Source organism: Trachymyrmex cornetzi, unplaced genomic scaffold (assembly GCF_001594075.2).
Source record: "Trachymyrmex cornetzi isolate Tcor2-1 unplaced genomic scaffold, Tcor1.1 scaffold205, whole genome shotgun sequence".
NCBI classification, from domain to species: Eukaryota; Metazoa; Arthropoda; class Insecta; order Hymenoptera; family Formicidae; genus Trachymyrmex; species Trachymyrmex cornetzi.
In genome coordinates this window covers 1,245,328-1,263,246 of record NW_017296691.1, presented here as the reverse complement: position 1 = coordinate 1,263,246, position 17,919 = coordinate 1,245,328, and the positions used below count along the sequence as shown (strand labels likewise).

At 38.0% G+C, this 17,919-nt stretch overlaps 1 protein-coding gene across 3 annotated transcripts in view; it reads right to left on the bottom strand.

Annotated features, from left to right (window-relative positions):
• Positions 1–17,919, bottom strand: part of LOC108759792 (puratrophin-1) — a 341,347-nt gene that overhangs the window by 145,296 nt on the left and 178,132 nt on the right. For all 3 annotated transcript variants that reach the window (XM_018505420.1, XM_018505418.1, XM_018505419.1), the window contains exons 4-5: positions 6,938–7,150; positions 5,114–6,104 (exon numbers count right to left, since the gene is read on the bottom strand). In XM_018505420.1, coding sequence (XP_018360922.1) covers positions 5,114–6,104; positions 6,938–7,150 — 1,204 coding nt within the window. The remainder of the gene's footprint in view (positions 1–5,113; positions 6,105–6,937; positions 7,151–17,919) is intronic.

Here is a 17,919-nt window from a genome sequence, read left to right as displayed (position 1 = left end):
AATATTTTGATGAAATTAAAGTTCTGTTAAGTATTTTCTCTTTAATTTCGATAGTATTTGTTACTTTAAGCTTCAGTGAAAGTAATATCCGCCCAAATATTGTTAAAAAGAAACAAGAATAAATGTATGTTTTTTGCATTTTAGAAAACTATGGCCATCATACCCGAGTTTACCCTAATATTTTGCATTATTTTACTAATTCCTATACTAATTCCTATGAATTAATCACGTCAAAAAAAAATTTTTTTTTTAATATCAAAATAAATTTTATCATATTCTTGTATAGCCTGAATTTAAGAAAGAATTTAAGAGAAAAACAATAATTGATTATTACATATGAGAAAGCTAGTAAATTTTACGAGATTCGTTACCGAGATGTACTTATTGATAACCGAGGTTTAACAAATGTTTTATGTCTGCATATTTTCTCAGGAACGTTATTTAAATATGTATGATGAAGTACACGTTGTTAATACATTGAATTCGGAAACGTGGAAGAGAAAGGAGATTAAAACATTCTAAAACGTTTTCCGCGGCTCTTCCTTTTCATCTTTTTCTATTACGAAGTATGCGTTGCGGTTATTGCCGCTGTTAAAGTCCAAGTTGATAATTTTCTCGGGCCGGTTGCGCGGTAAAACTAGTACATATCCCACCGCATTCTTCCTGCCTGTGTCTTGTCGACCGTCCGAGAATTAACCGCCACGATACGCGGCGATACGAGATCGGTTCTTGCAGGAGTCAGGATCTCGCGGGACGACGTGTTCAAAGAATTTCCGCGAGTGAATTTTTCTGTTTGGAGCAAGAAAACGTGACGTAGAACCAGTTGTGGGTATTTAATTGAGCGGTGAGATATCCGTTAATGAAAATAACTTCCAGAAAATTGGTGCGTGTCGAACTGTGGGGTGGAGACACGTCAATCCAAAATCGTCACACTTATAAGAATATGAAAATATGAATTTTCTAGTAATCTCACACAGTGTCACACAGTGTTTCTTAATCAGAGAGATTTAACAAATTATTGCCATATAAAATTCAATAAAAAGAAATTATTATACTGAAGCGTAATATAGAAACTCTGTAGAATTATCATTATTATTTTAACATATATTTAGTTAGATGCTACTAATAATGATCGAAACAACCATTGCAAAATATGTACGTTGAATTCTTTTCGTAGTATATCTATTCATTAAGATTACAAATTCAATTAGTCAAGTACATATCTCAATAGTTCAAATAATGCTTAATGTTTCACGGTATATAGAATTAATTCCACCTTTACAGTCCATTCATTTTTTACCATATAATTGCAATTTAGTCTCACATGACAAGATCAATTTCCTCAGAAAAATCTAGGGGATAGTAAATATTCCCTCCTATTTTTCTCTCTCTCTCTCTCTTCTCACGAGTCTACCCAGTCTGCCGGCCTTCGCCAAAGGAAGCGAAATCGAATGCATTCCAAGCTGCCGTAAGTCATTCCCGACAATATCCTCCTCTACTCGCAGCACCCTCGTGCGTGGGCAGTGGCGTTTATGTCGCACGATGGGCGGATTATGTTCCACGGCGTGCCGACAAACCCGCGAGTAAAAAAAAAACGAATGGATCGTACCGACGAGACCGGCGAGCCACGCCGTCAATGAGATATCCACGTGCTAATGAAACACGACAACCGGCGCAAAGGCATGTCCGATCGCATGGCGTGGTGCGCCGCAAGCACAGCCACGCCGACTACGCAGGTTACGGAACGATGACAGCAGAATGAACGTTACGGGAAAGAGTGACGACCGGTTCTTCGCACTTGATTGCCAAATACACCAAAATAGAGATAGGATTATCATATATGAATGACTAGACGACGACTCATCGATTATTTCTATTTACATACTGCGAGAAATCTTTATATCTGATAAAATATTACTTTCTCTTCTTTATTATCAAACTCGACAATCGAGTGCCGAGAAAACATAGTTAAATCGAAAGAATAAGTATTCAAATTGATGATACTGAATACAAAATAAAAATTATTTATTACAATTATATTAACGAATTATTTGTTACTATATAGTTCATTATTAATATGTTTTATTATACATCTAATCATGCATTGGCTAGAAAAATGTAAATTCTTCGTCGCAAAATTTATAATATTTATTATAATTCATTGTATTGATTCAGACTGTAATAACTTGTTTTATATTAAAACACGAATAAGCAGCAGATTTTTCTAAGATTCTATGTAATATTCTTTTTTACAAAATTCAATTTCAAACAAAATTTAAACAATTAGATTTACAAAAAAATTGATTGATCCGTACTTGCGAATAAACATTCGTAAATGCATTTTGACACTTTGTGACTTTTTTTATTCAATTTTTCGGTTTGCCGTTAACGTTTCAGAAAGTTGCCGGTTCACTGTCGTATCTCATTAACACGAATACTCATTGACAAGTTCATTACTCCGTTCATTCACTGTCGAGGCAGGTCGCTCGCCTCTCGCATCGCAAACACTGCCGGTTGCAAGGAAAGTCAAGAAACATGTTTGAGCACGTATACCGGGGTTGCTGCAATAGACGAGCGCAAATCGGTTATAATAATTCGCAATGATTCATGGTGTCTTACGTTACCAATCCTGGACTTAGAGAGACATGAATTAAAAGATTATTGTTACGATAATTACATTTGTACTACGTCCGTACGTTTTGCATGAATTATATACAGCAGCGAGTGCACGATCGGAGTTAATGCGATATCGTAACATGATATTCTCCTTTTTTTCTCCGGAAGAAATCATTTATTATTCCAAGTATTTGACTCAATGTTATTTTTTAGTCAGCCTTATGACAATTTACAAGAGAAATTATTTTCGTTATGATATATAAGACTATCTTTTATAGAACCATTTTTCAATTAACTTTCTCTTTATCTTTCAAGTTACAACATTTATAATGCTGTAAAAAGATTTACTAAATCAATCTAATATATATATGAACTTTATTATATCTGTTATTTTCAAAGCAATATCTTGATCATTTATTCGAAGAATCGGAATTTTTTACGTTTTTACTGATCATTAAAATGAAGATTAATTTTTACTTTGCACATAACTTCCATATCTCAATTATTATATTGAATTCTTTTATTCATAATATTTACACCCGTTAATCAGATCCACACACACTGTACTAAATTATACTTATAAATTATAAGTAGTCTCCAAACATGTCTATAGATTGAAGCGATAGTTCTGCAACTCTAAAACGTATTATCATACGATAAATAAAGAAAGGGATAGCCGAGAGCAAAAGAGCTTAAAAAGAAAAGTTGGTCCATGGAATGGCACAAATTATGTGATACGTAAAAAGTCGCGCTACGAAACGGCGAATGCTGTAAGCTCATTTTTATGTCGAAGCTGCGGACGTGGCGTCGTTTCGGATAAAAGGTCTTGACTTTGCAAACTTGTCGGCGGCGGTTGCCAAAGAGGCGGTCCGAAACGAGCGTGGGAGGACGCGAAAGGAGATCGGCGGTCGAGAACAGCCGCGAGACTTTAAAGTACTGTCCGACCCAGTCGGGCCCGTATCCGCGAGTGATTCGTTTGGCCAGGTCCATGACGAAAGATCGAGTGACAAGCGAATGCGCCGACAATTTGCATACTCGTCCGTTACAATTACGCTTGCGTCGTCGGCGTGAGAGTCATCGCTCGTTAACGATGCCCTCAGGGAGACGGATTAAACCGGGATTGTGACATGTGACATAAAAGTTTGCAGTCCCAAGAACCGTGTAACAAAAACATTTAGGATTCAACTCAAGCGAGAAACTGCATTTGTTCTTAATTATTCAAATGAACTTCAGAAATAATAAACATTTGTAAATTGAAAATAATCATTAAGAATCAAAAGAATAAAATTAAATGTGATTTCATGGCAAATATAATTTGAATAAATATAATAAAATTCAAACAAATTCAGACAATTACGTAAAACCATAAATCAACACTGAGAGAAACGTTTGGTTAGATTAATTAGAATTTTAATTGAAAATGGAAGAATTAATATTTTCTGATTAAATCTACTAGAATTCTTAATTGAAATAACCAGAATGTTGATAGATATAATCAAAATCTTCTAGATCATTTATTTTCAATCAAGATATTTTTCTTAGTACATTTAGAAATAAATATAGTTTCCTGAATGTGTCTATCCATTACATGTATATAACTTGTCAAACAAAATAACTTCAGTTCTTTTCAGATTAAGTTTTTTACACACACATATAATGAAATCAATATTTTTCTTTGAAACTTAATTATGTCCGTGCGTTAAATTATGAAAGGATTATTACGAAATAAGTTGCGAGTTAACGCGGAAACCTCTGCTAAATACACGTCAGGGATTTTCAGTACTTTGTTTAGCAGAAAATATTTCCGTCGTAAACTTCGTCGCAGCTTCGGGATGTAAGACATGCATTCGTGCGAGCACGTGCACACCGGAATAACGTCACGCAAGTATAGCGATTCTATTCACACTCACTAGAATCTCCCCAATGAAACTCTTTCACGCGAGCGTGAACGAAGTACAAGCATCGATTCGACGCACGAGTAGCGTTCGTATTTTTTAACAACCGACATGACAAGAAGTAGCCACTTTACAAGATATGCCGCCTACGCTACACTTCAGCCAGAATTTCAAGTACGGTGCGCCGCGCGAGTTTAGTCACCGGTAAATCACGCATGCCTACATAAAAGTGTTCGTCGAGTGAGAGCAGTTGGCGTGCCGGTTCGGCAGAAGTAACTTGCAAGTTTTCCTAGATCGCATACCTTCGATAGACGGTCATTCCGGAAGCGAAATTCAACGTCGCGATTTCTACGCTTGTAAACAAGGCTATATTTTTCGTCAACTAATCGCTAATAAATCAGTAATATTTTTTAAGCATTATAAATAATTTAACTTGATCAAAGATTATCAGCAAAAAATACTTTAAAATCATTATTAAAGAACAGATACAACAATCGCTCTCTAAAATAATAATGGAAACATACTTTTGCTCTATGAAATAAATAAAAAAGAATTATTATTGTTGTATATAAAAGTAAAAAATATATGTGTAAATTACTTACCGAATCCCATTCGTACTTCTTCTTCGTCGTCACTGTCGATATGCTTGATTCCCGCCACTTCGAAGCTCTTCGCGGATTGTTCCTTTCGCGAAACGGACGCAGAGGAAGAACAATCGCAGTTATCCTCGCCGCAGCCGCAGTCGTCGCCAGCGCATCTGCATCCCAGCAACGGATCGTCCGTGTCTATATTCCTGCACGCCGGACAGGGGAACGTCATATCGTCGAGCGAGACCCTTTCGATTTTTCTCTCGACGGTGACAAGCAAACTGCCTATGTATGACGGCAGATCCTCGTCGCTAATATCGTCTGGACCACCCGCGTTCCGCAATCTGTCCTCGAGATCTTTTGGTGAATCATCGTCTCGCCGCAAAACGCTTTCCTCGAATTGCAGAGGACTCTTCAGATCTTCCGGTACGATCGACCTGCTGCGCATTTCGCACCTACTGCTCTCCTTCCATTTTTCCATTGTTGTGGGGGAGACCACCTTGGTGCATCGCTTCACTTTGGCACGACTCTCGTCACCGCCGATGGGACTAGAGGAATTCTTGGAACACGCTCTGCGACTCGTGCTTCGATCTAGTTCGTCCTCGTCGCCGTCGAGGTCGTCCTTCCAAGTATTGACACTGGACGTGGACCTGGACTTCATAACTGTGGCAGTATGACCGGACTCGCCGATCGTGTGATTCTCACGACAGAATTGGTGTTCCAGCCTGTCGATCGACCTGGCCTCCTCCCGACGATGTTCAGCGCTGTTGGTTCTGTTGATCTCGCGTGTCCTCGGACGCGCGTCCTCGCGCGATCTTCGCCGCGGACGACCGGTGGTTTTCATCACGCTCGAGGGCTGCGCTCCGCTGAGATTTGCGCTCGCCGTATTCGACGAGCTTGGCTGACCCTTGTTTGTCAGGTCCCGCCAGTCCATAAACTCGTCTTCACGGTCCCAACCCAAGATCCCCGGGGCCCTCATCGACGTAGTTCGCCAGACTACTGCTATCTGCAAACAGCAGTAGTTTTGATCGTAACTCTCTCTTACTTTTATTGTTCATTTGATTTATGTCCATGTTAAGAATATTACGAGAATATTACGCCAAGAAATTTCCGATTTTAATATTAACGACATTTATATTTTTAAATTCTTCCATAAGAAAAATATGAAGTAGTAACAATACCTTTTGCAAATTTTAAAGAAATTGTTAATAAGTAAAGGAATCTAATTCTTTACTTCATTTCAAGTGAATTTTATTCAAACAATATTTTAATTTAAACTCTTATTATGAAAAATTAATCAAAAGTTTTATAAAATTATGAAAGGAAACTTTTCACGATTAAATTTATTACAGGAAAGTTTATCATGTTATTGTAATATTTCTTATCAAGTATTTATAAAAGCATATTGAATTCAGCCGGTCTGCGTAACTCATTGTCATGATAAATCAGCTAGCTTGGCACATTTCTAAGAATATGGGAAAACGTTATAAGCGTTATAAGCGTGACAATGCCGCGTCGGCATTCTCAGATATACGTCCTTTATTGCCCGGAGAGGAGCTTAAGCGCGCATCTAATAATGCGCGTGCCATTACGCGCCTGCATCCGATGACTGTTAATATTTATGTCGAGGACCCCGTCGAGGATCACGCGGGAAGAACGCTGAGAATTCCGGCCGAGTCTTTTCGACGGTCGGAGGTGTCATTCTCTCGCGGCGGTACATGGAGGACATCACTGGCGCGGCTTCCTTGTGACAACGAGAGAGAGAGAGAGAGAGAGAGAGAGAGAGAGAGAAGGGGATACAGGGAAAGAGGGGAAAAAATGAAAAGGGACATGACTCACCTCAACGGTATTTTGCTCGACGGCTTCACCGGCGGTCGTAGCGCCGCTGACCGACGAGGTGGTTGCAGTTGCAGTTGCAGCAGCCGCGCTGCGTACGCAAAGGTAACATTCCCCGAGACGCAGTGCGGACGCCTCGAGCTCACCCAGCTGCAGGATCAGGCCGTTGCCGCCTAACGTCAGAGGCCAGCCCTCAGGCACCACCGCCTCGTTTCCCTGCAATCAGACAAATGGATCATGTCATATCTCGCGTCTGATCATCACGTGGATGCTTTCGCGTTAAACATCGTAATTTTCATCATATTCCGATAAAGCTAAACTCTTCCGCACACGTCGTTTTCCGAATACTCTGCTCTGAAGAGAAATTGACGTTTTCAAATACCTAATAAAAATAGAAAATTAAGGATAAAATTGTAGCTATTAATCGAAAGCTATGAATTAAGCTATATTTTTGTAGGCAGATTGTATATGAAAGCGTGGGAGGAATTAAGACGTTGGAAAGCGGTATGTTAATTGCGTTGATTACAGGATATATCCAGAATTAAGACGATGTGTAGTCAGTCAGTAACTGTCCTTTCTCTGCTGAAAAGCATACGTTGATGAGCAGGAATTTAATCGGAGTCAAAACGTTTCGCACACAAAGCAAAGAAAGTGGCAAAGTATTCTGCGCGGAATGTGTTAATGTTGAAGATTGCATCTTGAAGTATTTGTGCATGCCAGAATATTACAACATCAACTAGAAAGTTTGACGTTAATTGCATTAATAATAGTTAAGTCAAGTAATAATTAGCATAATTCTAAATAAAAGGAACTAATTATGTAACAATTATGCTCACAAATAAAAATCAATTAGTGAACAATTCTTTCAGACTTTAATAATGTAAAGAATTGAAAAATAAATAACTCCATCGATATATAATAACTATTATATCGTACTTTAAATAATGTAAAAAAAAACTGAAAAATAATGCTATCAAATAGCACACGCGCTAATTGTCGGCATTATCGCGATGTTCATTTCTAGGCACACCGTCGCATTTAATTTAATATTGAGTCTTACGACTCTTATCTCCTCATCTTTGAAGGAGAAGAGATCGCCGAAGGTGCGAGACTCTCTCGAGTGCACCTTGCAATAACGCCTACATACATATGTCGACCGGCGACTACGTGACTCGTCGTGTAAGCAATTAGACGGTAGGATAGCGCAAATAAAGGGCGGCAACTGAATGCACACAACGTGCTTCGGGTTCGTAATTAAAAGCAAATGAAACGCACCCATTCGGTCGTCCACGATTTTCATTATCGAGACTGAGACACACGCACGACTGCATTCCGTGGGGAAATGGAACTTTATCAAATAGAGTCGGTCGATCGGGAGACCATTCGATGACGATTCATCAATTCGTTGACGCGAAACTAATTAACTTACGGCAAAGAGAAATATCAACATTGGTACAATGTAAAAATGATGTTTTTATTAGATATTCGCTTCGCTTTTCTAAGTTCGATATCTCTTTTGTGATTGATTTTTGTATACTACAGACAATACCTGTATTGTTTATAACGCAAATGGAATCACTACGAAAAACAAAGCTGCGACTCTGCTCACTATATTTTTTTTTTATTAAAAATACGTTTTTGAAAAGAATGTTCGGCAACGGTACCAATACATCGTGTTAATTCGAACTCATGAAAGTGTACATCTACGAATAAAAAAATTTCAAGTTTCACGCGTTCGCTTTCTCATCAATTTTCACTTGCCGTTCATATCTCCAAAAATTTTTTGTTAAATTAAGGTGGAAACTATGCGGCAAGGGGAAAGCGCAGTATCACAAAATTTCATCAAGCGTCCAATGGCACATTGTCAACGGTCCAAGTCTCTCTCGTAGTCGCCTTCGCACTAATCAGTGTGAAGGTGACTACGAGAGAGAATGCAGAGGCCATGTTGTTTGACCATGACGCCGAGACGGACGTTTATGATGCGCGATAAGGAAACCAGAGGCCCTCTTGCCTGTCAACCAAGTGTCTCATTAGCGGTATAAACACCGTATGAGAGAATGTATCTGGCGCCGAAACTAAGCGGCTTTCACTGCGTGATTTACCGATGTATGTACTGCCTCCCTCCCTCGATTTACGTGCAGCACGGCTTACCTACGACGCCACACGCGAAAATCCTGTGTGAACGTTTTCAATGATCGGCGGCAAAACGGAAGGTCCCGACGGAGACAGCGGTCTAGCGAGAGCCGGTAAATCAGACCTTATCGCCGCGGAATTCGCATTAGGCCGCTAAGTGCGAACGCTGGTGCGTTAAATTTCATCGCTCTCGATACTCGCTCGTTTCTCAGACGCATGGCGAGGAGAATTTATCAGTCGCCCTCGCGCCGCATCGCCGCGTAATAATTTTAACGTTATCGGCGACTTTTCGCGCCGCGATCGCGCGCTCCGTTACGCGCGACTAGTATGATCGCGTTGGTACAAACCGAAACTAGTTTGAAAGGTGCGTTGAGAAGCATTTCAACAAATTGGAATCGCTTACTTTCTTAACGCCAGTAAGCTGTAGAAGCAAAGAAGAGATATGAATCGTAAACTTTCTATTCTTATTAAAAAAGACATGAATAATTTGAAGAAATAAAGATCATTTATTATCATCTTTGTACGAAAGTAAAGCGAAATAAATTTTGGAAATATATTTTAATCAAAAAATGGACAAAATTCTTTAATTTTTAATATTTTATTTTAATATTTTAATTGATCACTTATACACATATATAATAAAACAATGTTTTTTAAATACTTTTACACTTGTAATCGTGAATTCGATAACCTGAACTGTACTGAATTAGCACTGGAGTGCACATTAAAGGCTGCGAAATAAAATACCTAAATGCAGTGATATAATTTAATCAATTTTGACAATGAAAAAATACATTTCTATTCTGCTAAATAATAGGTGACACTATTATTAAATAATTGATTATTAAAAATATTTAAATATCCTTACATTTAATTTAGCCAATTTCAAGTATAGCAGCTTTTAGTATGTATACTAATCTTGCGTGTGCAAGTGCCCGAATTCGCTATAAATCACAAATAGAAACGACTTATTAGAAACGATCTGTACCTTCTTTTCGATTTGATAAAAGTGACTTGGTAAATTTTCAAATCAATCATTCACCGTTTTACGATCGGCATCATCCTAACTGGCGGTCGTGCGGCGAGAGCAGCGCATAAATACACGTTCTCCCTAAAGCTATATCCATTCGATCTAAGAGAAAAATCCGTAATAGACGATTAAACGAGAAAGATAAAAGCGAAGGGAGACTCATAGGAGACGCGCTGACTGCCGTGCCGGATGCTGTCAAAGTGACAGACGCGTGCACGCGACGAGAGCTCATTAATCGGCTGCTGCACCACACGGCGGTCGATGCATTGACGCGAGCTCTTGCATCTACGTGACTCACACGAGTGAAGATACACGCACGCGAGTTGGAGTAGCACGCGCGGAAGTATCGGAGCGGATACATCGAAACACATTTTTTAGCGGCCCGATCTGATGAAAGTCCGGCAAGACTGATTGCGATCTGGCTGCCGCGAGGAAGTGAGGAAGCAAAGAAGGGAAAAAGAGGAAGACAGAGATAGGGAGAAGGAGAGCGCGAAGGAGAAAAACGATTCGCGGACTTGTTCCTCGGACTCTGTTGAAAAAAAATGCGCACGCGCCCCGCCGACCGCCCGTGGTAAACACGCTGTGTATGTTGCGATCAAATTAATCGGCATGACATCGTTACTTCTCCGAGTCGGACGTCTTTCACTCTGCGCTCCCGAGCGCGTCTCTCGATCCGAATGGGGAAGTCTTAACCGCGATCGTCTCCGGCGCGAAAAAATATAACGGTCGAGCACGGAGGTTGAGAGGAAAGAGAGAGCGAGCGCGGATTTACGGAAGTATATGTCCAATATCGGGTTATCAACGGTGCTAATTGTAATTTGCGTAAATTCGCCTGAATTTATTTTTATTGGGTAAATTTCTCAAAATGTGTTGATTGCGTGGATAATTGGATGAAGAAAATTATACGGAGACATTTCGTGTGAAAGATAATAAAATCTAAAGTGGAAAGAATAAATCGTCAAAGCGAAATAAGCGAAAAATGCGAGAACGGATTTTATTAGATCTATTATGTTTGATGTAATCAAACGATAAGCCCACTTATAGTTCTAAAAATATCCTGTATTATTTTAACCGATGTATTTAAATTACTTCGTGCTAATATTTATTCATCTCCTATATTACTATTCCTAACACGATGCTTAAACACAATGCTTCATGAATTTTTCAAGACGAGATCAAAGCTATGGATCCGATGCGTCTTTACTAATAAAAACTTTACGTGGTCTATATAAATGTCAATTTAAATCAATAATAGCGATCAACAAGACTGATCGATTCAACAGAATAACAAAACAATTGCTAATTCTCCTCGTATACGGAGAAAATTTTATATTTAAAATTACTACAATGTATAGAATAACAAAACAATTGCTAATTCTCCTCGTATACGGAGAAAATTTTATATTTAAAATTACTATAATGTAGTAGTAGCTGCGGACATCGTGTAAATTATGAGTTTAAATGCTATAGTTATTTTTTTAAAAACAATGATGCAACGTAATTTTTACACTTTTTCATAGTAAACATTTTTTATTACAAAATCGCAACTTGTTGAATAAAAGTTACTATTGTAAAAATAAATAAAAAATATATACCTAGCAAATTTTGTTTGCGTACCACAGTAAAAATTAACAGTTTTCATGTTAGAGTATGGATTAAGCACTAGTTTAACAAAATAATTACTTTATTTATTATAATTACGTGATAAAAATTAGTATTACCATAGTAAAAGTTATGTCGGAATCATGTTGTGACGGTCCAAGGGAAATACTAAACATAGTAAAGTGTAATTTAAAATTGTATCAAAACTTAATATAAAATTTTTCCCGTGTATTAATATATAACGTTGTCGTTGAATATGTATGTTACCATGGTTCAATGTAGAACTTTCGGTACCACGGAAAGGAAACCGAGGTGAATACCGCAGAGATGCGATCTGGCAACTTGCGAGACGTGCCACGGATGCGGCAACGGGATGTATGCATGCGGGCGGTGCATAGAACGCGACGGGTCTGACCAGTAAACGCGCCATGAACACAGGCGTGCACAAGCCGATTCCCTCTTCGCGGTACGGCTCGTTTAAAATGCAGATTAGACTCTATACCGGCATCCTTTCAGCGCGAGTTGCCGACCGGCGTCGACGTGGCAACGGCACCGATCAACGCTTGGCTAAAGCAGCATCTACAATTAAACACGTAGGCAGACAAACAGATAGATGAAGAGAAATTTATTGTATTCTAATATGTAATAACATAAATATAAATATTTATCCGAAAAGTGATAGATATGTGAAGTGAACCATATAAATGATATTAGTTAAAAATAATAAAAGTACAGGATACTCGCGTTGAATGAGTAAATTGCATAAAAGTATAATCAAAAATAAATTATATGATCTAGATATATGACGAGGTGGAGCATTAAAAATTAAATCCAGGGAGAGAGAGAGAAATATTGAAGTACTATTTCTTCAATCATCAGTTGAAGATTGAAAAAGGAAAACTTCGTGTGTAAGCACATTGTTCACCTGTACTCAAAGTATTCGACGTATGTAAAAAAAAATAGCTAAATAGACGCAAAGACAACGTTCACATTATAATCGCACGAGCACGACATTTTTTGGTGAACGTGTAGCGATTTGAATGAACTCATTAGTACGCTCTCAAACATAAACATGTTTAAAGCTGCGGCTTTAGATGCAGTTTCGCAATGAACCTTTCTGAATATTCACGACATAGAAATCCTAGTCTACGACAGACGTCGCTGTTATTTGCATCTTTCATCTCGGCACCGAAGTTCTGCTATGCAAAATATTTGCAATTGGAATAAAAGCTTACTGATCGTGAAGACTTTTATATATATATATATAATCAATGCTCATAATATCGATTTTCTGAATCAGTGAATTTAGTTGAATGCACTAATGTGTGCATCAGTACCATTAAAGCCATTGATTTAATCCGACTATAAATGTAAAAGTAAAACGCATCATATCTCGAATTATAAAATACATAGTTTATTTAACAGCACAATAAAATGCACCGAGAATTTCACGGTTTAATTCGTTTCTATATTTATATAAACATACATCTTTACATTAATTTTTATGACGATAACTTTAATGTGCACCACAGTGCGTCTAAATTTTTTAAATATTATTTTTATTATTAACAAATGAACAGAAGACATTATTGTAGGTTTGTACTTTCAAAATATACTTTTTTTTTTACTTCACAATATATTTTTACTGAAATATTCACGATTTAGAATGTATTTTTTCAATCCTATTAAATGCCATAAAATATTTTATTATTAATGTCATTGATACTCTAATATTAGAAATTATTTTTATGAAAATTTCCACGTCAGTTTCCGAGTAAAACGTGCAATAAAATATCACAGATTAATATATAAACCATATTGTTGTAAAACAAACGTTAGCCAAAGCAGGATTTTAAGATATTACACCGCGTCAATCTACGACAAAAGAAGAGAACCGCTCTCCCTATTTCTCACTTTCCTGACGTTAAATCTCTGTCAAGCCGTGCGGTGTTTCTCAGCTACCAGTTAACAATGCAAGATCATGAGGAAAATGCGAAAACGAGTCCCGACAGAAAGAAGAAGTCTCTCCATCTCATTCGCGTCTCGTCTGTCAAGACATCTTGTCTGGTGAGCTCGACTTCGCCAGAGGTCGATCTCTCGCTCGGCAATAGATAGCGTTAAAGAGGTCCTCAATGCAGATTCTCAATCTCTTTCGCTGTATCTCGCGGAGGAGCTCTCTCTTCTCTCCGTAATTTTTTCATTATCTGTATAAATTTTATTGTCTGTATAAATTCTATTATACAAAGTAGATATTATATTACGGAGATTCTTAGCATAATATGACTGTTTCTCATCAGATATATCCATCAACTTGTCCTTGTTTTATTATAAGCGTATATATACATATATTATTTTTAATAAAGTACTTATTGTACAATATAATTCCATAATATAAAGATTTTAAATACCTTAAAAATTATCATTTAATTATTATCGGCTCCTAAACAATTAGTATTATTTCATAATATTTTGATCGTTTGGAAGCTATAGTGAGCATCTATATTGTTTGTTTGAAAGGGAATATTAACAATATATAAAATAATTGTACGATATTGTGAACGTCGCTTTACTTAGCATATTCTCTCTCATATACATAATTTATCTTTATATTTGTCACGGAATATTTTATCCAGGATTATTATAAATAAAATTTCTTAAGTCGGCTGTCTGATTATCTATTTGGATATCTTTCTTTTGCGGTGGGACTTCCGCAAGGGAATTACGGGATCAATGCGCACGTTACTGTGTAGGAGAGGACCAAAGGTCCTCCGCGTCCTCTGGCTGCGATTGGCCTATGACCGGCGACAATAGAAAGCTGGATACGCTCGTAAACCCGATGGCTTTTGAAAACGTCACTCGGGAAAGAATCATGGAACTGGCGGACCGGTTGAAGAAGCGTCCCATGCACCAGCGAAAAGGTTCCTTGAACTTAGCTATTTGACGGTCACTTTCCTCAAAGATCGTCCTTTCACGTGTATCACGTCACAATCACCTGCGCGCCACGAGTCATCGCCTTTGCCATCCGCGAGGAACAAACTCCCGTAACTGTTATATGAACATCACCCACCTGGATACACTGAGGTCGATATTACGGTATCGGTTAGATAACAACGATTGGACCAACAACTAACGAAAATTAACAGAAAATATAAAATCTACTAAAATACTAAACCGCACAGATACAAACTTATAATGGCGGTAGATACAGACTCATAATCTCTTTATGTGTATTGGGATAAAAACAAAATAAGATATTCAATATTTATGAATAAAAACAAAAAATAATAGAAAAACATATTTTATAAAATATAAATCTTCGTAACGAGAAAGCAATTAATGATTTGCGCGCAATATAAAATATACATGTGAAATAATAACAATAAAATGTAAGTCTATAACATTTCTAGATGACAAGCAATTCTATCGAATTAGGACGCGAGCAAAGATCGAGAGGCGGTACTTCGCGACGTTTATCTCTACGCATTGCAGCTGCATTGTGACGTCGCATCGTACAAATCGGGCGTATCGCCTGTCGGGATACATGCCACAAATTCTTTCCGGCTTCTATCGCAACCTGCCATTATCTGATGTGACATTTCATGAAAATGTGACGGCGGCCATTTGTTATTACGCGGCTATCCGTGAACGTCGCATCGTGCCGGCAGGTAATTATCGGTCTCACGGTATAATTATCGCAATTGTTATCCGATCTCGGGGCGAGGCCAAGAAGGTCAGAACTAGGGGAGACCTGTCCCAATGAAGGACCTGCAACGTAGATCCACCTCCTTGATTCTATTCGTCTTGTTGCTATCATAAAAAAAAATTAATGAGCCAACTATCATCTAGTTAACTGTCAGATGACATTTGAAAAACATTGCGAAAAGACAAAACAAAATTATTTAGTACAACAACTTATAGCATTTGTTATATATCTTTTCATTAGCTGAGAATCTCATATTGTTAAGTATAATACATAACATAAATAATATGTATAACATAAATTCGTCAAAATACATATCTTTAATATTTTGTTTGTAATTATTTCCAATACATTTTTTTACATAGAAAATATTTTCCTTATCGCGAAACGATGAAAGAATTAAATTAAAAATAAAAAAGTAAAATTATAATGTAGAGAGATCTCATCTGCTTTGACTATTCTTAGAGAAATCGCATATGCATCTTGCCAATAGGCTTACAACGCTAAATATAGCGAACGTTAATAAAGTACATCATCTAATTAGCTAACCGTCAATCATTTCCTTATCGACATGCTTTGTTGGCGTATAGCACAAGACAGTGTCGGTCTAGAGGAAGACACATCCTGTCTCTGATTACCATTGCCCCCGCATCCTCCGGACGGCCCCCAAGTTCACGTCATCGTGGCGTTCACCTCTACCGAGTGTTCTTTCGCGACGTGTGCGCGAAGAGACTACGGCGAAGTTACGAATTGAACAAGAGACTCTCGTGCTCGCGGTATACGCTTCTCGGATTTGCACGCGCACGAACATCGTATACTACAGCACGCGGTGTACAAGACACGGATAATTCCTCCGCTATAATTCATCGCGAGAATAGGAAATGAACGGCTCTTCTCCCTGGCGTGGAGTAGCGTCTCTATTCATTTGCCGGTTCAATGAGTTAGCGTCGGGAGACCTCCCCAGAATCGCCGGAGGTGCGTTAGGTTGTCGTATCTTTCAGGTGCACACGCGCATCCCTGTACCGCGCATAGTAATTATGATAATGTCGCGTGAGTCACGATTACAGGGACGCGGCGGCGAAATTAATAACGGAGATTCACGATATATCCGGGGACATGTCAATTGGAGACAATCGCGACGAGCAGGAAGCGACGTGGAACAGGTACTTGGATAACGCCAGGTATCCTTAGAAACGGGCGAGCTCACGCGAGCTAGCGATCAACGCGAACGACCGAAGTTCATACTTTGCGTGGAACGGCCCAGCGTGCGGTCACTGTTCATACGACGTCGCCTCGGGCTCCGTGATTACTTATTAAACAAATTCACGCACGTATAAACCAACGAGCGTGAATATATCGGCGATGAGCTGCTAACAGCAGTGTTGCATGTGCATGCGATAGCGCGCGTAGAACTTTATTTCAAACAAACTTAAATTACATAATAGCTTTTTACATTTTGCAACAGCAGCAGATTTAGCTTTGTTATTCCAGAGGTTACACGAAAAATACGATTTTGCTGAAATATCTAAAAATTTAACTAAATATAAATCTGAAAATAATTTTGTTAGATTATCAAAATAATTTCGTAGGAAACTCAAGTAATGAACAATGTTGCAAAAAAAATTTTCATATTCTAACAACCAGCTTGAGTGTCCTGTATACATATAAGCAACATCCTATATAATTATTTTAATGGTCTAATAAAATTATTTTCAGATCTAGTTAAATTTTTAGATATTTTAGCAAAATCACTCTTCTTTGTATAAGTGCGACATGAAGGAAAATCTGTTACACAAAGAACATTACAGAAAGAACAATTTGGTCAAAATTTGATGATATAAATCTAAAAATAATTTTGTTGGACCATCAAAATAATTACGTAGAAATCTCAAGTATAACGAACAATGCTGCAAAAAATTTTGACATTCTAGCTTGAGCGTCCTACATAATTATTTGAACCAACAAAATTATTTTCAAATCTGTATTTAGCTAAATTTTTGTTTACCTATTTTAGCAAAATCATCTTTTCAGTGTTCTCCAGGAAATAATAAAAAAATTGTAATTAAGTATCTACCTATATTTTTAAAATAACGCAAGATCTCTTATAATGATTTATATAAAGCTTATACGTGAATTCGATCCGGTACTTTACTCTGAAAATTCCTAATATCTTACTCCTGTACATTTTATCAGATCCAAATTTTTAAATGAGTGCATTCGCTGTTCATCACAACAGTTTGCACCGCAACAGTGTCCACACTTGCATCGTTCTAACGTATCTTAGCAGCATGGTCCCTCTCGCGAACGGGCACCTAATGGTAACCTCGAGGTACGATTCGAGGTAATCCCAATGCATGCGTCAGAAAGGCAGTGCCAGTATCTTTCGCGGATCACGACGCAAACGAACGTTTATCGCGTGCCCGCGTGCGCCTTCGTGCATAATTCCGCGTACGAGAATCTCAATTATCCGGTACTTGCGCCTCGCTGTGCTCAAACGTCCTCGACAATATATCAGTCTAA